Raw genomic sequence first — 26,542 nt, forward strand, 5'->3', positions numbered from 1 at the left:
TAAAATATTTCCATAATTAAGATACCATATTTTAAAAAATTCTTTTATTTAAAGTAAAAATAATAAAATTGGCTTTATTATTTAAAAAGATTTAAAATAATTAAAACTTTGGGTGTTCCTTTATTTTTACAAAAAATCTTTTAAAATACAATAAATCTATTTTAAAAAAGAATAAAATGTGTTGTGCATTTGCATTGTTTAAAAAAAAATTATTTAGAAAATATTATAATAATGTAAAATAAATATACATAAGGCTGTGTCCTAAAATTAAAAAAAAAATTCCTCAAAAGTTTTGCGAATCGCAAAACTTTCGTGAGTTTTGAGAGATACGAAACATGTCCCGAATCATACATTTATTTTCAATTTATAATATATAAAATATTTGATGTGAATGATTTACTAATTCTTTTTATATTATTTGAAGATAAGTTTCATGAGTTCCAAATTTAAACACTTAGATAAATCCTCAGAAACTAATATTACTAATACTATACAAATTGATAAGGCTGACTGCTACACAAATTAATTATGAAACCCTTATTCCAAAATTTTCATATACATTTATTTTTTAATTACCATTAACTTATCTTATGAATGTTTAAATTTATCAAAGTTATAGCATTTATTTATAAATATTCAATAAAAAATGCACTAAAAAGTGTTGTTTTGATTTGTATTTAAACTGCTTAAATGACTTAAATCACATTTTATAAAAATTCATTAAACATAATAATTTTTATTATAAAAATATACAAAATTATAAATATGAAGATAATATACTAACAAGTTTCCACTTAGTCTGGTATTTTTAATTTTTCTTTAACTTATATTTTTCTTTCACTATGATCCTTTTAAAAAACCGAATCCTAGCATCCTCCCTTATCCTATTATCCAAATACATTTGTGCATATCGCCCAAACAGAAATATAAACGAACCAATCTTGGCGCTGAAGATAATTGTACAAAAGTGTGAAAAATATAAATTATCTTTTTATTTTATATTCATTGATTTCAAACGCGCTTTCGACAGCATCACTCATGATACCTTGTGGGCTATCCTAGCGAGATGCGATATATAAGCCAATATTATCAAGATTTTAGGGGTGCATTATAGTAACTCATGGCTTCATTTAAAATCTTAAATAATGTTTCACCTCCTTTCAGGACAAAAAAAGGAGTTAAGCAAGGCCGTGTCGCCTCTCCTCTACTGTTCTATATAGTAATGAATAGAGTAATTACTGATATATTAGGGGCAGCCAATCTTCTAGAACTTGGATCCAATCAGCCGTGGTTTTTGGAAAACAGGGCGATTAGTTATGCTGATGACTTGGTCTTGATTGCAAAAAACTTGGAGGAGGCTAACAATTTGGTCTTGATACTAAACACTTTTAGTCTTAAGGTTGGATTAGATATTAACTTCGATAAGGCTGTGATCATGCCACATGCTCCCCCTCTGGGAGATTGGTTAGTTGGAGGAAAAGTTATCAAAGTAGTGTCTTCCTATAAATATCTTGGAGTGAACATCGACAATAAAGGCAGTTATAAAGATGAACTGAGATTCCGAATTCAGAATTCTAGAGCTGCTTTCTACAAATATTTTAAGCTATGGAGAACTAGGGAGATATCGGTGTTCACTAGGCTAAGAATTTTCAACTCTTCTATCATTCCAATCCTCCTTTACGGGGGTGATACATGGGAGATAACTAAGACGGAGACAAAGAGATTGCAAACGTTTGTTAATAAATGCTTAAGAATAATCAATGGCGTCTTTAACCCCAACATCATTTCGAACGACAACCTTTGGAGAAGGTCTAAACATACTCCGGTACAAGTAACTCTAAAGAAAAAGCGTATAACCTTCTTCGCGCATATTCTGAGGAATCATACCAATAAAAGCCTAGTCCTTGATGCCATAAATTGGCTATACTCCTTTAACGGCAAATCCTATGGAAGGTTTAAAAGATTATGGTACTATAGGGCAATGAAAGACATCATGGATATGAACTTAAACACTAAACAGTTTCTAAGGCTAAATAAGAATAAGAGATCAATAAAGAAACTGCTTAAAATCAAATCAAATTATTTAAATCTCCCATAAACTTCTCCAAAATCAGATTATTTTACTATATCTTTTTATCTCCTCTTCTCCTTGTCTACTTTTCTTTTTCTTCTCAATCTTACTTCTTCTTTAGTCATAAACCTATTACTGACTTGTTTTTGCCATTCACTGGAATTTTCATCTATTTAAACAATTAGCGGTAAACCTATTAGCTTTTTCTTATTTTCATGAATAAATTCTAATTTCAATTGATATAAACACATTCTCAATTATTGATAGTAATTATCAAGGCTTACATTAAAGATGTTAAATTTAAACTTAGCCACCACCCACCTTTAAAGTAATTAAATTATTTTTGCAGTTCTTGGGTATAGGCTTTTGTTTTGCCCATTTCTTTTGTCTATTAGCCTATAGACGTTTAAGCAACAGTTCTCGGACTGTTGTGCGTACAAGTACGTGCGGCTTGCCCACAAACGTTTGAAGGGCTCCTCATTTTTTCTCCCCTTAATTAACTATCCAGTTTGATGGATTTTTGAGGAAAACCTAGCGTAGCTCTGTTGTATCCACAACCAGAGGGCGAAAACGCTTTTATCACGTATCACGTAAAATCACGCCTTTTTCCTTTTTGTTATATATATATTTTTTTTTTCCGTTTAAAACACTTTTTTCCTTTTTTAATCGTGGTAAGAATAAGAATAATTTTTATTTCTTTTTTTTTTCTAAAAAAATATAAAACGTAATAATAATTTTTATTTCTATTTTTCTCTCTATATATATGTCGTTCAATGCAACATTGGCGTACGCAGCGGGAAGGGGGGCAGGAAAACGAATCCCCCCCCCCCCCCCCCCAAAGCCAAAAAATGCAGATGCCGGATTATATTTTTCAAAAATATTATTGTTAATATTAATTTATATTTGTTAATATTTATTACTATCTCATATATATGGTAGCGGCAATGTGAAATATTCGGCAATGTGAGGTAGTGGTAGGCAGGGTAATTTTGTTATTTCGGCAATGTGCACATTGCCGGGTTAAATAGGCGATGTATTCTATTTTACAAATTAATAAATTTATTATTTATTTTAGATTTATTTATTATTATTTAATATTAATTTATTATTATAAATTTATTTTATATTTTTTTTAAAATATATTTTATATATTTTGATAGCTAATTTTTTTTATTTTTTGTGTTATATATTTTTTTAATAAATTTTTTTGGTTCGGGGCCGAAATATTCCCACAGCTGTTTGGAGTCAAATGAAAGAAAGATGGTGAATACAAACAAGACACATTTAACATTTCAATTTAATAAATTTTAAAATATTTATATTATAATTTATGCAATATATATTTATGAATATTTAATTAAATATAAAATATTCAAATATATCTAAAGTAATATTTAAATATATATATAAGGTAATATTAAATTATATATAAAGTAATATTTAATAAATAATTAAAATATTAAATTATATATAAAGTAATATTTAATAAATAATTATATATATCTAAAGTAATATTTAAATATATATATATAAAGTAATATTTAAATTTATATATAAGGTAATATTAAATTATATATAAAGAAATATTTAAATATAAATAATTAAAATATTTATATGATAATTTGTGCAATATATTATAAAATATTTAAATATATCTAAAGTAATATTTAAATATATATATAAAGTTATTTAAATATAAATATAAGGTAATATTAAATTATATATAAAGTAATATTTAAATATATATATAAAGTAATATTTAAATATATATATAAGGTAATATTAAATTATATATAAAGAAATATTTAAATATAAATAATTAAAATCGTTATATGATAATTTATGCAATATATTATAAAATATTTAAAAAGTAATATTTAAATATATAAATAAAGTATTATTAAAAACCTTAAATATATATAAACTAATATAAAATAAAATATAGGAAGAATGTATTTAAATTCGCTAAAATAATTGGTTAATTTATAATTAATAAAGTTCTGCCACCATAAAGTTTTTTAGGATAAATGATGTAATGATACGAGTTTTCTAAATAAAAAAATGTAACCATAAAGTTTTTTAATATAAAGATTGTTTATTTTATTTTAAATTATTAATTTAATTTTATATAATATATTTTAAAATTTTACATTTTTTTTATCAAACTAAAAAAATCAGGTTTATATAATAATTTTCATATTAATATATAAAAATTTGTATAATTAAAATCAATCTACACAATTAATAAAAAAATCAACTTATATCAACATAAAAAAAACAATTTAAAGGTTAGTATTAATCGGTCATATTAACAATAATAATTAATTAATATAAATGATTATTGTTAATAACAGAATGTAGACTATCTGGCTTATGTTAATTGTTAGGTATAAAAGATTAATCTGAAATTTCTGAACCCAAAAATAAATTTTACATAGTTAGTGGAATGTGTTTATATTTATGAAGATCTTTAAGTGGATAGTTAAAAATTGAAAAGTTAACAAAATCCAGTATATCATATTAAAATTTTTTAATTACTTCTAGTGCTGTAAACGTTACTACAAAAAAGAAACGCGTTACAGTTACCCGTTACATCTGAAAAAGGGAACCCGTTACGGTTACCTTAAAAAGAAACGCGCATTGAACGACTTGTCTTTATCTAAAAATCTTTGTAATTCAGATATGTCATAAGAGTCGTCATATGCAATTATCCTTAATATGACTATCTATTAATTTCCTTCTTTCCCATGCTTCCCTTAAAAATGGCTGCAGAGTTTGAAGATTGCCCCCATTTTATTCCATAATAGCTTACACTTAGAAAATGTAATTTTTAAAATAATTTTAGAGTGTACATCGTTATTTCAATGTCAACAGTAATAAAAAATAAATAATTTTATAGTACAATTAAATGTTTTTATTTTTTAAATATTTTAAAGAATATTTTGAGTCTAAAGCGGACACATAGTATATAATGAGAAAAGGGAGAGAAAAACGAATATTATAAGATGCCTCCTCAAATTTAATCAATCAGGTAGATAAAAAAATATATTTTGAAGTAACTTCTCCCTCCAAGCTCTTGTAGAAAATTCGAGCCATATGGGGTCCAGACCCGGAGTTGTTTATAATTTTTAAATAGCATAGCCCAAGTCAGCTACGGGATAAAAAATCTTTTACTCAGGTTTAGTTATGATTTAATTAAATTGAATTTGCTTAGTTCTACTCTTGGGTAAACTAAGAAAAAATAAATCTCATTTACTAATCTTTCAAATTTTATTATACATTTAAATTTAATTATAAATTAGTAGGTTTATTATTTTTTTCTACATTAATTCCATTTTCTAACTAAGCATTCAAATATTTGTTCAAATTGCGATGATTTTGGCTGTTTGTTTGATTTAACTATTTTTTCTCTTCCAGACTATGTTAAATCATCTTATATAATTATTAGTTTATATATAGTTACTTAACTATCAAAACAACACTCAGGTATTACAACAACAAACAACTACGTTTTAATGTATCTATTTTTTTTTACTTCAATTATTTTTTTCTCTTGAAACACGAAAATTTTATTTCTTTATTTTTCTTTTCTTAAAATATGATATCGTACATAAAAAAAAATAATTGTCTCCAAGTGTTTTATTTTAATTATTTTTGCAAAGAAAATAATTTTATATGGATAAGATAACATGTTTCATTAAATCATCACAACTAAGGGAATGACAGCGTTGCCTGTTTGTATATAGAAAAAAAATGTTTTTTTTATTCTTTAACTTTAAAAAAAAAATTATTCTGTAAACATACTCTTTATCCTACCCATAGTGGCGCCACTATTTTATTATGAATAAAAATAATCGTAAGAGGAAAATAATTTCCAGGAAAAGAAAGAAAACATAATAAATTTTCCACAAAAAAACCTAAGATATAGGAACTAATTGAAAAGATGATGATGGAGTCGACATGGACAAATCGGCCAATGGAGGAATCAGGCATACCTCCTAAAAAATCGTAGATAACATACAAAACAAAATATTTTGAAAAGATGATGATGGAAATAACAGTCGACCTGGACAAATCGGCCAATGGAGGATTCAGACATACACTCCCAAAAAAAATCGTAGATACCAAACAAAACAAAATATTTTGAAAAATTTATGTGATTTTTTAAAAGAGAGAAGAGACTTACTTAATTTTTTCTTGGAGAACATATTGTTTCATTTGAATAATATAACTTATTTTTTTATATACCATTTATATATATTATAATAATTTCTTATCTGTAAATTTTAAAAAAATTTGATAAGCAAAATAATAATTGTAAGATTTGAAATATATAATATTCACTGCTTATAATCACCTCTGAAATATATATTTTTATGAATAAAATTCAAGGTTACAACGTTAGTAACTACGTTACTTTTTTTTACATTACTTTACAGCACAAATTAATATATAAATATTTATATTTTAGAAGGCAGATTTTATAATTTGTTACCGGATTAATTTATTAATCTATTTAATTAAAACCTATGATTGACCAAGACATATAAAAGTCTAATAATAAATTAATCAATTGTTTTAGTTAAAAAAATCAGCAATATATATTCAAAAATGATTATTTGAATAAAATAAGGATTCAAAATTTAAATTTTGTATTTCTTTTATCAATTATCTCCTTCCTTATACTTGTTTAGATGGACATGATACAAAAAAAATTTGAATAATAAAATTTTATGTTACAAATTTTATAAATTATGGATTTTCTCAAATGACAATAAAATTTAAAATATCCTTTATTAAAATATAATAAATAATAAATAGTAATATGACATTTTAAAACAACTACAACTTAATTAATATGGAGAAAAAAATTTCATAGATGGAAAAGATGTAATCCTTTTCACCAATCTTTTCCTCACAGATATAACACCATTCAATCTCAATATAAATATAGAACTTCCAATTTAATTTTACTTTTACAAAGAATAATAAATTCAATTTTTATATGTTAGCATTTTTTACAATTAATAATAAAAATATCTAAAAAACAATTGAATTTGTAATAAAATGAAATTTACATTGAAACATATTCACCACCATCCTGATAAATCTAAAGAAGAGCAATATGCAATTATGAATAAACTAAAAGTACAAATTATCCCCACATCACTGTCTCCAACTTCTTGTGGAGGATTGAACATTTGACTTTCTTCCAACAAGTTCCCAGAAATCCCCACATTACTGTCTCCAACTTCTTGTCGAGGATTTATCAAAGGAGGCACTAATGTCGTGACTGATTAAATATTTATAATAAAATTTAAAAATAATTTTGTAAAATACTTTCTCTTCTTCCACTCAAAATAATTATTGTTCCGGTGGGTCTATTTATCGCTCGGCTAAAAATATCCCTCTGCTAGTAAATATCGCTCGACATACCACATGATAAATTATTTATTACTAAATATCGCTCGACTGGGAAATATCGCTCGGCTAACCACATAATAAATCATTTTTTACTAAATATCGCTCGATTGGGAAATGTGGCTCGGCTAACCACATAATAAATCATTTTTTACTAAATATCGCTCGATTGGGAAATGTGGCTCGGCTAACCACATAATAAATCATTTATTATTTAAATTACGCTCGGCTAATTACATAATAAATTTTTTACTACTAAATATCGCTCGGCTTATATTTATGTATTAAATTTCCAAACATTTTCCAGTGGGTTTTCACTTTCCTATTATTAATTGAGAATTAATTAGTTTATAAATAAGATAAAGGTTTGGACAGGTGTAAAAAATTATCTATTAGATATTTTAGCTTCAATACTTTTATAAAATTAAAATTGCTCATAACATTTTTTATTTATTAAAGTAAAAGAAATAATATTCTATCCGCTAGATGGCGTTTTTAAATTTTTAATTATAAAATTTAAAAATAATATTTTTGAATGTGTTTAATAAATTTCGCCATATTCTATCATGATGACTAAAATATTTATGATTTTTTTTATAGCATTATCTATATTTTGGTAAAAAATGAGTAGTCTTTTTTAAATTTTGCAATTTTTATTAATCAGATAAATTAATAACGATGGTAATTCATTTTATTCATTCATATATAAATCATAATTATTTTTACCAAATTGATATATACTGTTATTATAATATAATTATTGCGTTCATAAAATATAATTTGTTCGGCAGAGAAGATTTAAATATACATTTAGGATAATAAAATTATATATTGATGAAATAGATTATGAGCAGGGGAAAATTGGGGAAAAATAAGGAATTAAAATTTATAAAAAATATTTTATCGAGTCCTTTCTGCTTTAATTCTACGTCGCTGATGTGGTCTTTTTGAGCCTTTTGGTTTTAAAACAGATAAAGTTTTATCTAATGAATGTAATTTATCTTTGCTTTGACTATTAAGTAAATTATTTAATGTATCATGACAATCTATCGATTCGGGTATTAAATAATTGCGATATTCATTATTTAAAAAATATTCTCCTTTTCCTGAGAAGGATCTTTCAAATTCTTTTTCTTGTAACATTGTGATATCCTTAATTTTTTCGATTAATTCTTTTAAAGGACGTTGTTTCCAGTTTATATATGATTTTAAAACATGGTTCATAGATTCGCAGTTGTTATTTGTCCATAAACAATTTATTATTTTATTTTTTAGGGGAATGTAAACATGTTTAAATTACTTTTTGAAATTTATTTTTTATATATGGCAAAAAAATATTTAAATTTTCATTATTACAATAATTGTATAAATCGTTTAATTTTTCATTATATATTTGGTCATTCCGAGAAAATATAATCCCATTAAAAGAAAAAATATCCTGTATAATTTTTTTAGACATAACAGCATTTACACCTTGTTTTTCCAACAAATATTTTCTTATATTGTCTTTTAAATGACGTGTGCATATTAAATGAGTATTAAATTTAAATATTTCCTGAATAGGTTTTACTATAGCCTTTTCTTGGTCACTACCAAATATGATATTTTTAATATTTATTTTATTTTTTAAAATACAGAATGCAAATGAGAGAAAAAAGTATGATAAGTGGTCATATCAGAATCTCCATGCAAATATATTGGTCCTAAAAATATAGGGGATTCATCTGTTTTATATCTCTTAACTGCTATATGTTTAAATACTATAGCAGTTAGGTATAGATCACCCAAATTAAATGTTTTATCAACGCCTAATATACAGAAGTCAGATTGGTTTGACAAAAACTTAATAGTTTTAATAATAAAATGATAACAAATTATCGATGGTGTTTTCTCTTTGATGTGAATTATTGATTGGATAAATGGCGAAATATGTAGATCATTAGAAATTTGTAAAATATTATCCGCAAAATTTAGAGGTCCTTTGTATCTTTTTTAAGTTTATAATTTAAGTTATAAATTTGTTTTAAATTTTTTGGTTTAATTGGGTCTTTTTGAAATATATAATTATTATAAATATTGCGACATGTTTGATTGTCCTTTATTTAATTTCTAATGTTTGATAATAACTGATTTGAAGTCCGTACATAAGTATTTACAATCTTTTTGGAATTCCCATGGCAAGCGGGACCTGGCCATTGTCCTATATATTCCACTAAATATATATCTTTGAAATCGTAATTAGGCTTTTCAATAAAATTAATTTTTAAAATTCGGCGTTTATACTCTTTACTTCTCTTTAAAATACTATAGTATTTATAAAGAACAATTATATTTTTGGTTAAAGGTTGAGGTTCTATTTTTTTAAAAATTCTAGAACCACCTAGATGAGTGTCCTGCCTAAATAGGCCATCTTTAAAAATATACGGACCTTGAACAATATCATTATATATATTATAATATAATTTTCTTGAGCTTGATTTTGAGCCTGTCCATGGCCCACAATCATCTATATATAAATTTTTATTCTTATAATTTGTAAAATTATTATTAGAAATTAAAAAATACATATTATATTTTATACCTAAAGGTATTTCGTGCAATATATTATTGGGAGAAAGCAAAATTTTTATGGATTTTACAATGTTTAAAAAAAACCCATAGTTTGGATGACCTCCTTCGGCTATAATATTGTTTAAAAAAAACGTAAAGATTTTAATCGGATATCTTCGGTACATGGTTTTTTTAAAATATTTTTCTATCGAAAATGATAAATCTTTTATGATATTGTTGGACAGTTGGGGTTTTTTTGTTAATGTATTAATATAATTATTTGGTATGAGAGATACAAAGTGATTGATTCTAATATTAAATATATCATTTGGACATATGATAGATGTCCACATGATTAAAATATGAGGCTTTAAACTCTGGCTTACACCCCTGCCATAAAGGATATCGGTAAAAGCCTTTAATGAATTTGATGGGCAAAATACGTAAATTGGTTTGCCAAGAGCAGCACTTAATGCGCATATATGAATTTGCTCAGCCCAAACATTTATATTTAGAGCCGAATCGAGTATCTCATAATACTCATTCACCCATATATTTGGATTAATTTTATAGTTTTGGAAAAAATCAGGATGGTTTTTATCATAATATTGAGGATTCATAATTATTTCTATTGCCGTTATCAGTCTTAAAAAAATATGATGTATTTGTGTTTTATATAATGACAATGAAACCGCCCGGTAAAAGCAATTACCATCAGATTCAATTTTCTGTGGAATATAATTTTCTAAGATTGGAGATTGCGCCATTTGTATAATTTTTTCACTTGAATCTTTTGATATTTTCTTTAACGTTATTGGTTGTGGATCTCTTAATTTATTTTTTTCTATTAAGGCCATAGCTGGATCTCTTTTTAATCTGCAAAAAAAGAAAAAATTAATTTTTTTTCAAGTGATGAATCTTGAGTAAATAAAAAGAACGAAGATAACCCTAAATCAAATAAGATTTTTATAAAATGTAACCATATCAAGGTTTTATTAAAATTGATAAAATTTCTTGATATCAAATAAAATTGCCAAAATCTTTGATTTCCAATTTGGATGTATGAAAATGTGAGTGCTCTGTCTGAACCCTTGTGCGAATATTCAGAGTCGGCACACAACATTGGGTAAAATTAATATTTATATTAATATTTTCTAAAACAATTCAAAAACTACCCTACCAGTCTAATTTCCTAATAAAAACAGCGATTTGTCAAATTTTATTAAATTATGGCCCTAGAATGATATTATATAGTTCCGTATTATTTTTTTAAATGATGGTCACCAGAACTCCAAATGATAAATATTTTTACGGTGAATTCTTAAACTAAATATAAGATTAATTTTAATAAAAAATTTGTATCTGTTATTTTAACTAAATTAAGTTTTTTCTGGGCACCGAACCTGAATCCCAACCTGGTTCAGATATTTTTTGCAAATAAACTCGAACCCTTTTTTAATAGGGTCACAGCATGTAACAACCTATGTATCTTTATTTGAATAAAAAGTAAAAACCATAATAAAATAATTGACTATATTTTGTGAATCATTACATAGGTAAAGGAAATATGAAGAGTAAATGAATATTAACCTTAATATAGCATCCTCCATTGTGAATATGAATTCGAAAAAAAATTGATGATATGTAATAAATAAATGATTATATTTTGAAGTGAATTGTGATTGTGAATAAGAATTAGAAAAAAAAATTTATGATGTGTAATAAATGATTATTTTGAAGTGAATTGTGATTGATATTATGTTATTTTAATTTTTAACTATTAATACTTTTTGAATCCTTTTGCCGCCTGGCTGGCATCTTAAAATTTGAGTTTTATTTTTTTTAATATTAATAACTTCCGTTTTTTACATATTTTTTTTTCTCATAATAGCATAACTTTCAATTGTATTTCCCTCCCTTTCCTTTTTTTCCCCAAAAGAAATTAAATAATAAAAATATTATTTGTTTCCATCTTTTTTTTCAAAAGTTGAAATCATAATTTTCATCTATTTCTATAAAAATCTATCATGTTTTCTTTCCAAATTATAAAGTATCAAAGCTACCAACCGATTTATCAATTCTCATATTTTGAGATTGCCCTATATCGCTTAGAATTAAAACAGAAATAATGCTAAAAAAAATCCTCAAACGTCGAGAATAAATACTCAACTTTCAGAAAATACTGAATATAATTTTTTAGAAATATTTCCGTTATTTTAGCGGCAGGGTTATTTTTGAAAATTTAAACAAAAATTATTCGGGAATTTTTTTCCGGTTTTTTTTTCAAGGATTTATTTTCCCCTATATTAAATTTAAAACTTAAAAAATGGGTGTATTTGCATCTAGATCCATTTAAAAAGTGTATTTTAACAACTCTGGGGATCATATATATAAAATAATAGTTTGTATAATTCTTTATAAATTTGATAATATATAAAATATTTTTAAATATAGAATCGGCTCAAACGGCTTATTGAGCCGCACTAGTCAAAGCCGTTTTTTACGACTACGAGATTTTTCACTGAACTCTCACCTGAACCCATTTTTTTAGAAGGGGGGGGGTTTACAACTCTGATATATATTGATGAAATATATTCGATATTCTAGAAATATTGGATAATTATGATTATCCTATATAATATCTTAATACAATAAGGCAAAATTTATTAAACGCATTCAAAAATATTATTTTTATATTTTATAATAAAAAAATTAAAAATATTTAATAGAATATGGCGCAATTTAACACATTCAAAAATATGATTTTTAAATTTTATAATAAAAAATTTAAAGACGCCATCTAGCGGATAGAATATTATTTCTTTTACATAAAAAATGTTATGAGCAATTTTAATTTTATAAAAGTATTGAAGCTAAAATATCTAATAGATAATTTTTTACACCTGTCCAAACCTTTATCTTATTTATAAACTAATTAATTCTCAATTAATATTAGGAAAGTGAAAACCCACTGGAAAATGTTTGGAAATTTAATACATAAATATAAGCCGAGCGATATTTAGTAATAAAAAATTTATTATGTAATTAGCCGAGCGTAATTTAAATAATAAATGATTTATTATGTGTTAGCCGAGCCACATTTCCCAATCGAGCGATATTTAGTAATAAATGATTTATTATGTGGTTAGCTGAGCGATATTTCCCAGTCGAGCGATATTTAGTAATAAATAATTTATCATGTGGTTTGTCGAGCGACATTTACTAGCCGAGCGATATTTAGTAATAAATGATTTATTATGTGGTTAGCCGAGCGATATTTTCTAGCCGAGCGATATTTTCAGCCGAGCGATAAATAGACCCACCCAAGAAAAATTTGATTAAATATTTATAATAAAATTTAAAAATAATTTTGTAAAATACTTCCTCTTCTTCCACTAAAAATAATTATTGTTCTTCTAATGTTCTATTTCTTAAAAAAATTTGCCATATATCATTAAAACCAATTACCTTGGCCTTGTTCAGAAAAATATATTCTAATAATATAGAATCTTGCTAATACTATGATAGAATCTTACTAATACTAATATGTAAATATTAATTAAAACCAATTACCTTTGCCTTGAGGTACTGTATTTATATTTGATATTAGCTTTTAAGGTTTAGTCTTTATTTATAATTTTCTACAAAAATGGTATGTAAATAGCTTTTGAGGTTTAGTCTTTATTTTATAATTTTCTACAAAAATGGTATATAAATAGCTTTTGAGGTTTAGTCTTTATTTTATATTTCTACAAAAATGGTATGTATATAGCTTTTAAGGTTTAGTCTTTATTTTATAATTTTCTACAAAAATGGTATATAAATAGCTTTTGAGGTTTAGTCTTTATTTTATAATTTTCTACAAAAATGGTATATAAATAGCTTTTGAGGTTTAGTCTTTATTTTATAATTTTCTACAAAAATGGTATGTAAATAGCTTTTAAGGTTAGTCTTTATTTTATAATTTTCTACAAAAATGGTATATAAATAGCTTTTGAGGTTTAGTCTTTATTTTATAATTTTCTACAAAAATGGTATGTAAATAGCTTTTGAGGTTTAGTCTTTATTTTATAATTTTCTACAAAAATAGTATGTAAATAGCTTTTGAGGTTTAGTCTTTATTTTATAATTTTCTACAAAAATGGTATGTAAATAGCTTTTGAGTAGTGTTGTTAAACGGCTCGTTTTGAGCCGATTTTTAAATACGGCTAACTCAATATTTCTTCTAGAATATTAATAAGCAAGCCTAAAGATTTTGTTTGCAGAAGGAACATTAGTTTGGACATCTATTAGCGAAATCTCAAGGCTTAAACTATATTTTTCTAGCTAAAATATTGAGTTAGCCGTTTTAGAAAATTGGCTCAAAACGAGCCGTTTAACAACACTACTTTTGAGGTTTAGTCTATTTTATAATTTTCTACAAAAATGTGTATGTAAATATTAATTAAAACCAATTACCTTTACCTTGAAGTACTGTATTTATATTTAATTAGCTTGGTTTCGTCTTAATTTTAGAATTTTCAACAAAAATGTGTATGTAAATATTAATTAAAACCAATTACCTTTGCCTTGAGGTACTGTATTTATAATTTTAGAATTTTCTTGGCTTTATTTATGTCTACCCTATTGTAAGGATGCGAGAAAGATTCCGATTCCAAGCGCCGATATTCATTCTTTCATTCATCACCCACCAGGAGTGTAGCGTGCACCATGTATATTCACTAGTATATAGATCCTATACATGATGTATACCCGTTTTATTATAGTGGACGGTACCACTATGTAGTCAGCTAGCATAGTAAAGAAGAGACGAGTAAGAAAGAGGGGATCTATTAGTTCCGTTACCGGCAAGATAGTGTTAAGAATTGTAGCTAATATTAATAATAATGTACCTGACGCCTGGTTAGATTTAAGAGATGGGAAAAAAATTCTTACTGTTTGGTAAGTATATCCTTGGAAGATAACGCAATGTCTATATAACATGTCCTATTCCTGAGGTATTCAACTTCTCTGTAATTGTAATCTCACTTTCTGAAGTCCCTTGTCCTAAAGAGCTTATTGTCTTCGTCTGATTTATTCCTTCTTTTATCCTCAACCATTTGTCATTCTAAGTCAAAAAGTATCCCCATAGATCCTTGTCTGTATTAAGCAAACGATGCTCGGAATCCATGTTATTCACTATTATCATTATTAATATTCATGGTTTTAAGATTATCATTGACTTCGTCAAAAATCGTTTATTCAGTAGGGAAAGGAAAAAGGGTGTTATAAAGGGGAGGGGGAAATTTAGAAAAAAAATAAAATAATAATTATACTTATCTCGTCTCTTTTTATTTAAACCATAATTCCAATTGCGCCAAAACATAAGTTGTCATTAGACTGGGGATAAGAGATTGGAAATAAGGCAGTGCGAGAAATAGTCTGATACCTCCACGATTCCTGCTCTAGTTTAAACCATATTTAAGCATGTATTGTAGATGTTCCTTTAAATGTTTCTTGTTTTTGCTGAGTGCAAGAAAATCTATAAACGTAAGATTGATCAAGTCCATGTCCTTCAGACATTTTGCCAGCCAATAGTATTTGGGGGTTCTTCGCCTTTCATAATCCGGAGTCCACTTCATGGACGAAAATATCATATTCTCTCGTGAATGTCTTAAGCAGTGGCCGAGTAATTCTAATCTCCTCAAAGGAATGAGTCGTTTGATAGGTAGGATGTCACACCTGTTCCAGAGAGTTGTGTTTGGGGTGTTGTATGGATAGTAAGTTTTAGTGATTCTTCTTAAGCACTTGTTTATGAAGGTCTGGGATGTGTTGATGTTGCTTTTAGTGTCCTGCCATGTTTCCAAACCGTATGTTAAGATGGGTAGAATTATGGATTTAAAGAGTTTTATTTTTAGGTTCGTAGATAACTGGTTGGACGACCATAATTTAGTTAGCTGATGATATCGGGATCTGGCCTTGTTGGTCCTCGACTTAGTATCCAAAATGGTGGTGCCTAATGACATTATTCTGGTTCCTAGGTACTTAAAATCCGAGACCGTTTCTACCACATTATCCTCAAAGTTAAAGGGGTCGCTGTTGTATAGAAGGATATTGGATGCAACTAACTTTGTCTTTGAGTAGTTGACTTTCAGTCCGTATCCAAAGCAATTTTTGACAAACAATCACAGCAAGTTTCTTAATTTGTACTCAGAGTTAGCTAATATGCATACATCATCGGCATAGCATAGAAAATTTAGAGAGTTGTGTATGTTATTATCATATTGTTGATTCAGATATCGAGGGTTAAGAGCATGTTCTTGTTTGAAGGATTTATTCCGAATATCGTTCATTATTACATTAAATAGCATAGGTGATAAAATGCACCTTGTTTCAGTCCTCTGTTGCCTTAAATGGTTGTGATTTTAAGTTCAGATGTTGTGGTATCACGTTATGATTATCGTATATTATTTTTATAAGCGAAATCAGATGTTTATCTATTCTATGTCCTCCAGTAAGGGCCAGATCTTATGCTGTATGATGGAGTCAAAGGCTTGACTTAGATCAATCATTATGGCAAATATTGGGGACTTATGCATTCTAGCTTTCTCCAGAATAACCTTAAGCGCCATGGTTAGTTCCGTCGTGTTCCTGCCCTTCCTATATGATGTGATGGCGTTTGAGAGGTTTCTATGAGAGGTTTCTATGAGAGGTTTCTATCGATGATTGGTTTAATCCTGACGGCTATAATATACGTGAACATTTTTAGGGTAAGGGATCAGTGCAATTCCTCTGTAGTCCTTCAGGCTAGTCGGGTTCTTATTTTTAGGGAAATTAAGTATTATCGAGGTCATCCATTCCTCTGGGAAATTGCCAGTATTCCATATCTCATTAAAGAGGGGAAGCAGTAGACTAGCACTTAAATCAGCATCTATCTTCCAAAGTTCCGCAAAAATCCCATCGATTCCGGCTGCTTTATGGGTTTTTAGTCTTTTAATGGAATTGATTATATCTATTCTGTTCAGGTTCCGATTAGGTGGTTGGAAAGGATAGTCACATAATGGTTTAGGCCACCTTGTTCTGTAAATGTTCATGTAATGGTCTGTCCATATCGCTAATTGTTCCCTGGGGTCCGTTATAATATTATTATTTTCAATGTGTAATCTTGGTAGAGGATTGGATTTAAAGGTAGTGAGTAACTTAAGAGATTGGAAAGCGTTGTAAATATTATTGTTGTCAAAGCTATATTGTATGGATCTAGATAAGTTGGCAATAAAATATCTTTTATCTGTTCTTATGCAGTGAGTTATGTACCTTCTGTGGTGTTTAGTTTATTGGTTATAGGAGATATTTGTTGTTAAGTTTTTAATTATCTGTATTGTTGAAGGGGATAGCCATTCTTTACGTTTAATTCGTGGTCTTAAGCATGAATTCATACAGCTTGATAAACTTAGTTTCATATCCTTCCAAGTTATATTAGGATTGATCATGCCATTTTGGGTGTTTCTCCAAGTTGTTAGATTGGTGATGAACTCTTCCTTTATAACCAAATCATTCAGCTGTGCCAAGTCTTTCCTCATTATGAAGTGTGTAGAGTTAAGGTGGCTATGTTGATTTCGGTTTGGAAAAATGCTATTTTTTATCCTTAGCTCGCATCCTAGTGGGTAATGGTCCGTAAATAAGGTGAAGTTCAGTTTGCTGACGACTTTGATGTCCTTCACCCACTTAAATATATTGTTGGAAATTACAAAGAAATCAATTTGTGAGGTAGTGCCAAAAGATGGGCTTTTGTAGGTCATGGTGTGATGGTTAGGATGATTGAAGAAGGTATTTCCTATTTTCAAATTGAAGTGTTCACAGATTTCTATTAGTTTTTTGCCATTAGTGTTTGTACTTTGTACTAGAGTGGCGTTCCCGACAGGGACGGACTGGCCATAAGACCCAGTGGGCATTTTGACGAGGCCGCGAGAAAATGTCGATTTTAAGGCCGATGAGAGGAAAATATCAAAAAAGAGGCCGGTAGGAAAAAAAATTATTTTGTTCACATTATTTACTCTTATCATTTATTTATTTTTAATGATAGTGATTGATTGTATTTCTTCTTCTTAATTCATAGATCCTTTTGAGCTTGGGCTTGAGTAGAGTGAAAGCTAAGTTTTCATTTATTTATTTAATTTTTTTACATTAATTTATTGTATTTAGGAAACTATTGTGATTGATTGTATTTAATTGATCCTTTTGAGCTTGGGCTTAAGTAGAGTTAAAGCTAAGTTTTCATTAATTTATATTATATTTTTATACATTAATTTATTGTATATAGGAAACTATCTTGTTCTTAATTCATTGATCCTTTTGAGCTTGGGCTTGAGTAGAGTGAAAGCTAAGTTTTCATTAATTTATTATATTAATTTTTATACATCCATTTATTGTATATAGGAAACTATTGTGATTGATTGTATTTCTTGTTCTTAATTCATTGATCCTTTTGAGCTTGGGCTTGAGTAGAGGTAGAGTGAAAGCTAGGTTTTCATTAATTTATATTATATTTTTATACATTAATTTATTGTAATATAGGAAACTATATTGTTCTTAATTCATTGATCCTTTTGATCTTGGGCCTGAGTAGAGTGAAAGCTAAGTTTTCATTAATTTATTATATTATATTTTTATACATTAATTTATTGTAGAGGAAACTTTTGTGCGCCTAATATTTGTATTACAACAATTTACTGATCATTAGCAAACAAACATAATATAAGAAAAGAATCAACTTTATATACTATTTTTACACATAAATTGAGATGTATATAAATAGTCAAAAGTAAAAAACTTATTTATATTTCATAACCCAAAGATAGTAATTTTTTTTTATTATTATTACTGGCTGGTAACATAACAGATTACTTTATGCTTTATATTAAAATACAATTCTTTAAAAAAAATTATAATAAATTTTATTTTAGTTGAATTGATATATTTTTAAAAAACTTATTTATATTTCATAACCCAAAGATAGTAATGTTATTTTTTATTATTACTGGCCGGTAACATAACAGATTACTTTATGCTTTATGTTAAAATACAATTCTTTAAAAAAAATTATAATAAATTTTATTTTAGTTGAATTGATATATTTTCATATATGCATAGAAATGCCAAAAGAAAATTTAAAGGTGGAGCTGAAAAATTAAGAAATGCTACTGGTCTCAAAGCAGCTGGTGCTGATCCAAAACAACTTAAATTATCTTTTTTTGATAAATCACTACCAAGTATTTCAAATACTATTACTTCATGTAAATAAACTATTTTTTTAGAAATATCAACAACTGCCTCCCATTCACCACTACCTGAAACAACTACCTTATCTGCAACATCTTCATGTATTATGGCATCAGTTCAATCATTGCCACTATCCTCACACTTGTCAGAAGCAACTACATCAATAATGCCTTCTGATATTTCTCAAAGTGGATTATCAGAATTGGATATGCATACACATGAAAATTTTAAGTTGCAATTAACAGCCACTATACCTCAAAAACTTAGATTTTTAATGCAACATCCTATACAACCAATAAACATCAAATATGATAAATTATATTATCGAATGGTAATGAGTGAAAAAATACCTAGAAAATGGATTACCATAAAAATTATATGCAATAAAGCCCAAGCTGTGTACTGCTCAATCTGCCTGGCATTTGCAGTATGTGAAAACACTTTCACAACAGGCTCTACAAATTTTCGTCACATGCACTCAGTTATTAAAATACATGAAAATTCAAAAGGGCATATTAGTGCTGTCGATGCCTACCTCAGAGCTTCAAAAAACCAGTCATTTAATAATTCAATTAGCGTTAAAATATTAAGTGAAAAAAATCGACAAATTCATAACAATATCTACATAATTAAACAAATATTTGAGATAATTAAGTTTTTAGGTAAACAAAACTTACCATACAGAGGATCAAATGCTACCGAAACACTTAGCCTCTTTGATAATGAAAATTTAAATCATGGCAATTTCCTGGAAATGATCCGTATTATATCAAAGAATGATCAAATACTTAGAGATCATTTAGAGAAGGCTATTTTAAAAAGCAAACGTAGAATAGATACGCTTAAACTGTCTAACAAATCAAAATCGAAGAGAAGAGGTTCTCTCATAACCTTGTTGTCAAAAACAACTGTCAACAAAGTTATTGATGCTGTTCTTGATCAAATCAGGAATTTAATAAAAAAGGAGATTGATAACAAACGGTTTAGTTTGCAAATGGATAGTAGTACTCAAGACATTTGCGTTTATGATCAAGCAACCATTTGCCTACGATACATATATAATGGTAAAATAACAGAAAGGCTTTTTGCACTTACAAAAGTTACGAACTCTTCTGGAAAAGGATTTTTTGATATCTTGAGTGAATGCTTTTTAAAACATGGAATTCAAATGAGAAATATAATTGGAGAATCATTTGATGATGCTGCAAATATGCGGGGGGAATTTGTAGGGTTGCAAGCTCTTATTAGACAAGAGGCTCCAGGTAGCTTGTATATTTGGTGTTATAGTCACATATTAAATCTCTGTATATGTGATTCATGCGATAATATTGAAGGCAAAATTTTATTTGGATTATTGAACAGACTAACAACTTTCTTTGGTGAATCATATAAAAGGATGGACGCTTGGGTGAAACAGAATAACTCAACTGGCCAAAATAAACTGAGAAGGCTGCAAAAAATAGGTGAGACAAGGTGGTGGGCACGTGAAAAAGCCCTTAAATGGATATATGGCAAAGAGAGTTTACTTCCAATAACGATAAGTGCACTTCGATTTATAATAGATAATAAATCATTTGAGGCAAAAACCTCATCAGAAGCGCAGTCGTTGATAGATAATTTATGTAAATTTAAGACTCTTAGTACAGCTGTAATATTAAATTTTTGAAATAATGGGGCCATTGTCATTGTATCTTCAAACCAAAAATTTAGATATTTTGTCGGCATGGAAGATGATAGAAGATGCTAAGTCTTCTGTGTCATCGATAACTATTACATTAATTCAAAATAAAGCAATAAAAATGGCTTCTGATTTAAATGAAACACTTTCATATTTAAAGCTTGCGGAGGGTATCTGTGTACAGACTGCTCTGCCAAAAATTCGAATAGGACGAGCAAAGAGAATAAATAGTGATGAAGGCCAGGATGAACGTCCTCAAGAATCGATTGACCTTTATAGGGTGGAAGTATTTCGTCCTATAATTGATCAAATTATAAACAGTTTGTCGGAACGCTTTTCTGCGAATAGAGAGCTTATTTTGAATGTGCGATATTTGCATCCAAGGCATTTTGATGACATAAATAGTATAGTTTCAGAAATGGCCTTGAAAAAACTGGCGCAATTGGCAAATATATCGAGTGATAAATTACATAACCAATTGTGTTCATTTTCTAGTGTATTCAAAGATTTAATAGCAGAATTAAATGAAACGGACGTTGATATCTTATGTACAAGTGAGGAGTCGAATGAAGAAGATGGAATACTACAATATGATAATAACTCGAAGTGTGATATGTGTAACAATTGTTTAATATGCGTGTATGAAATTCTTAAGAGGTACAATATGCATGCAAGTGCATACACTAATTTATTTTTGGCGTATGAATACATTTTAACTTTATCATTTACGCAGGATTGCGAGAGAACATTTAACAAATTGAAAATTATAAAAAATAGGCTGAGAGCTAATATAGGCCAAGAAAAATTAGAAGCATTATTAATGATGTCAGTTGAGCGAGAACTATTATCGCAGATTGAAATAGAAGTAATTCTTGTTTATTTACTCATCAAAGATAAAGAGAGATTTATTAACATAAAAATTATATATTACTAATTCATTTATTTAAATCTTATTTATATCTATTACAATATGATCTCTAATTTTATAAGTGCAACAATTTTATTCTCTGTGCAATATTGTATAATTGTTATAATTTTATATGTGTAATTAATTGATTTTATATATTGAGTATGTATTATATTATATTTAACATGTGATGTATGATTTGATTTTATAGTGCAATATCCTTGTAAATCTAATATAAAATATATATGTGCAATGAATATTTTTTTATATGTGCAATGAATATTTTTTAATATGTGCAATGAATATTTTTTAATATGTGCAATGAATATTTTTTAATATGTGCAATGAATATTTTTTAATATGTGCAATGAATATTTTTTTATATGTGCAATGAATATTTTTTTATGTATTCAATGAATTTGATTTTGGATGTGCAATTTTTTAAAATAAAATATATGATTATCCTGTCATTATTCTTTTCTTTTTTAAAATGTAAATTGTTTGAACCTATAAAAAATAACAAGTAATAAAAATATATAATTTAAAGAAGCCATTTAAGGGAACCCAGCCAAAGGCCGGGTAAAAGCGGGCCGAAGGCCCGCAAAATAGGGGGTATGGGGGCGAAGCCCCCATAAAAATGAGGCCGCTATAAAAAATGCCCACGAGGCCGTAACGTCGCCAGTCCGTCACTGGTTCCCGAGGCAGGTAGATTTGTTAGGCTTCCCGACCGAGGCATTGAAATCGCCAGCTAATATGATACTATCTCGATGAGGTAGTTCTTTTAAGATATTTTCCAGCTCTATGTAAAAAACTTTATTATTATGTGGCGAATAAATATTGAACAGGTGAATTTTCTTGTAACCAATATTTAAGGTAAGGCAGCAAATGCGACTGGAAATTGGATTAAAGCTTACATATTTAATTAGTTTGTTATGGATTAAGATTGCTACACCTGCCCAAACATGTTCAGCATTCGAGCTGCAGTATAAGGTGTATTCTAAGAGATTTCTTACTTCCGTTTCTTTCAAATGAGTTTCTTGTAGAAGGAGGATGTCATATCGTTGATCGTTTATAGTTTGCCTAATAATTGTGAGTTTGTCACTTAGCGATCTTATATTTAAGGAAATCATCCTAATACTATGGTCTTTCATTGTATATAAAAAAAGGAAGTATTTCTTATGATTATCGTGCGATTCTACACCAGGAAGGAGGGAAATGAATATAAGAAATTATGATCAATATAGAAGTATAATTGTAAATTATAGTTAAGTTATAAAAAATTCCTACCTTATTCCTTGTAAGCCACCATTAAGGCAATTACATGGTATAACATCGTTTATCCACGCCATGGGATAGATACTCAATCTTATTCGAATAGCATAAATGTTATATAAATATAGCGTAACATTGTTAAAGTCAATCTGCTTGAAAATTTGTACAAGTGTAAAATTTATCCTTAGCCTAAGTGGTACACAATACTTAGATTTATATTAACAATTTCTATATATTTAAGGTCCATAAACTTAAGAAATTATATAAGTTAATTATCATTGATATAGTTACCTTTATCTTACAGAGAGTTCGCCTTATAAGAATTAAGAATGTGCACGGGTTATTAGAACAAAAATTATACGGTAAATAATTTAATTGAGAAATATGTCTGCTTTTTTAAGTAATGTATTGAGATATATTTTTTTATTTGTATGCGAAAGAGTTTTTTTGTGTGTTTTACTTTTCCTTCTCCTAAAATGAAAAAAAAAAATTTCTTTTATTTTTATTTATTTTTCTATTTACCTTATCATATTGATTGTAATTAATTTTTCTATTTAATTTATTTATTTTTTTATTAATATTTTATCTTTTTATTCGGAGAGTGTAGAACAAGTATAAAAGAATAAAATAGGAGTTCCGGAGAGATATTAGAAAAATTAAAAATCAGGAAGGAAAATATAATAGTGTTACTTTCAAAGATCAAAGGAAATTAATATTTATTTAAATATAATTTTTCACGCCAAGATATTTAAAATTGCTAACTATAATTTCATTTTCCTCAATGTATGCTATTTATAGACGCCTCAGGGGATGGCATAATAAATTATATTAAAGGTGATACCGACTTGTTGCTATGGAGTAGGACAAAAAAAAACAGATCATCTACGTACGATGATTATTAGGTGATTGATACTATATTGTTTGATGATCGATCAACTAGGTTCATAGTGTTCATGGTTTCTTTTATATGTTTATGGCTATATTGTAAGGAGTAGGTGATAGTACGCAGCTTTGTTTCACCTGACCGTAGTTGTCCGTGGTTCCAGGACTTATGGATTTTGTATATTGGCCGAATTGTTATCGGGGGAGTTTTGATAAAGGTGTCATAATAAGACATTTAAACCACTCCTTGTAGTCGATAGATTTCTAATTCTTAACATTTTTGTAACTACATCTTTAACATATTATTTAGATTGGATCTTTGAAGACTAGAAACCTTCTTACTAGATTAACCTTATAGCTAGGGTAATCAGAAATCACTAGGATTTACAAAAATATAAAGGGTTAGAGGAGACAGTATATAACAAGTGATAGTGTTGAACCTATATCATTGTAAGATAAAAGAAAAGAGATCGGAGAATATAATAAGAAAGTAACCAAAAGGTGGTTTACAATATGACTGCGTTAGATTGGTTTGGGACTTCTATTATTTTAGTGCAGATTTACTGTTAGAATTTTATCATTTAAGTAAACAAGAAATTAGTATAAAAGGATGGATATTATTTTGTATAATTTCACTAATGGCTGTTATGGTGAGAAATCAGGAGTAGTTAAATTAGAGTACAACTTAGAGAGCACAATTTTCGAATTATTTATGAGTTGGTCACCAATTACAAGAAACCCATTTAGTGGGGCAAAGGACCCGGGTTTAAGAGTTGAAACCATCAAGATGGGTTTAATTTAGAATACAACTTCTGAAACTGCAGGATTTAAAAGGGAATACAGAAAATAAGAAGTTAACGTAAGGCGTTTTCCTAGCATCTTCTGACAATGTTTCTATCATTTATGGCCTAAACAGAATATAGGTGTATAGCATTACATACGATGTTGTCTGTAATATAGAAAATTCATGATAAATTTAAGAAAATAAGTTAAGGACAGACTAATAAAAAAGAAAAAATATCCCAATAAATTATATTATTATTATTAACTTACTTTTAGAAAACTATTCAAAGGAAAATAGTATATATTTATATTTATGAGAGAATGATAAGGCAAAAAAATAACAAAACGAGGGAGGGAGACATACTGAGCCAAGAGCGAAAAAATATTTTACATGAAAAGAGAACATCAATCAAATCAAAAGCAAGGATAATGTCTTAATTACCTTAAAAGAAAGAGAAAAAGGAATAGCGTAAAGGAAATTTCTTGGGAATTCTGAAAGGAAAACATATTATCTAAGGGAGAGCCAATCGAAAAAATAAAATAAAGGTAAATAAATAAATTGTGAAAGTTTCCTAGGACTAATTTTATATAAAAGGAACCAACATGTTGGAAGAAATATGAGGCCACCGGTAGAGAAAAACAATTAAGAAAAAAGATAATTTAATAAATAAAATTTAAAGCTGTACAGAGAAAATTTTACCTCTATATCTCTGTGCACATTTGGAAACCGATTAATAAATAAAATTTAAAGCTGTACAGAGAAAATTTTACCTCTATATCTCTGTGCACATTTGGAAACCGAGTTGACATAGACATTATAATAAAAAAGATTTAAAAAATATGTAGGGAAATAAAATACAGTTTGCGTATAAAAAAAAATAAAGTAAATTTTTTGTTTAATAGAAGACTGGTAGGGGGAAAACTTCAGGGTGGGGTGACCTAATCACTTTGCAATAACCAAAAATATAAATGTTACTAAGTTCCAATAAATAAATACAAAAATTAATAACAAGTTGCATAAGACAATCCTACAAACGAAAAGAGAAAAGTTAAAATGTTAAGAAAAGAGAGATCGATGGCGCCCAATATTAGAAAAGACTTTTATTTTAAGAGAAACAAAAATAATTTATATAACCGTGGCTCCTAGAAGTTGAAAAATATGAAAAATTAAAACTAAAAAAAATTTCCTGAAAAAGTCGTTTGCATTGAAAGGAAAAAACATAAAAATTAATGAATAGGCAGAAATAGTAAAATAGAAACATATTTGGGAGGGAGTCCGAGTGAGAGAAAAGGGAAATAAAAATTGAGCGTTAAACTAATATATATAATATAAAATATACGGAGATCCTGGAGAATATACTAAGAAAGTAACCGAAAGGTGGTTTACAATATGACTGCGTTAGATTGGTTTGGGACTCCTACGATTTTAGTGCAGATTTATTTTTAGAATTTTATCATTTAAGTAAACATGAAATTAATATAAAAGGATGGAAATTATTTTGTATAATTCCACTAACAGCTATTTTTTGACAAAAAATTATATAAGAAAAAGGATTTTCCGAAGTAATATGAAAAATAAAAACGGAAACAAATTAAGACATATTCTATTATTATTTTATTTTTATATATTCTAAGAAATGAACGTAAAGACAAGAAATAGGTATTAATAAGTAAGAAAGGAACAATGAGACAAGGATTAAATTAAAAGATTAAGAAAAAT

At 27.5% G+C, this 26,542-nt stretch overlaps 3 protein-coding genes across 3 annotated transcripts; 2 read left to right on the top strand and 1 right to left on the bottom strand.

Moving 5' to 3' along the window:
* The first annotated feature begins 1,120 nt into the window (after window positions 1–1,120).
* On the top strand, window positions 1,121–2,098 carry LOC135928280 (uncharacterized). The gene has a single exon (XM_065464702.1). The coding sequence runs from the start codon at window positions 1,121–1,123 to the stop codon at window positions 2,096–2,098; it is 978 nt and encodes a 325-aa protein (XP_065320774.1).
* A 14,420-nt stretch (window positions 2,099–16,518) lies between these two features.
* On the bottom strand, window positions 16,519–18,084 carry LOC135928291 (uncharacterized). Its single transcript, XM_065464711.1, has 3 exons — window positions 17,417–18,084; window positions 16,777–17,335; window positions 16,519–16,737 (listed from the first exon to the last, which is right to left on the bottom strand). Exons 1-3 carry the CDS (start codon window positions 18,082–18,084, stop codon window positions 16,519–16,521), a joined length of 1,446 nt encoding a protein of 481 aa, XP_065320783.1.
* Window positions 18,085–20,970: 2,886 nt separating this feature from the next.
* LOC135928294 (uncharacterized) lies at window positions 20,971–21,912 on the top strand. The gene has a single exon (XM_065464727.1). The coding sequence runs from the start codon at window positions 20,971–20,973 to the stop codon at window positions 21,910–21,912; it is 942 nt and encodes a 313-aa protein (XP_065320799.1).
* Window positions 21,913–26,542: the final 4,630 nt, after the last annotated feature.

This window comes from Gordionus sp. m RMFG-2023, chromosome 1, assembly GCF_954871325.1.
Source record: "Gordionus sp. m RMFG-2023 chromosome 1, tfGorSpeb1-WG-v2, whole genome shotgun sequence".
In the NCBI taxonomy this organism is placed as follows: Eukaryota; Metazoa; Nematomorpha; class Gordioida; order Chordodea; family Parachordodidae; genus Gordionus; species Gordionus sp. m RMFG-2023.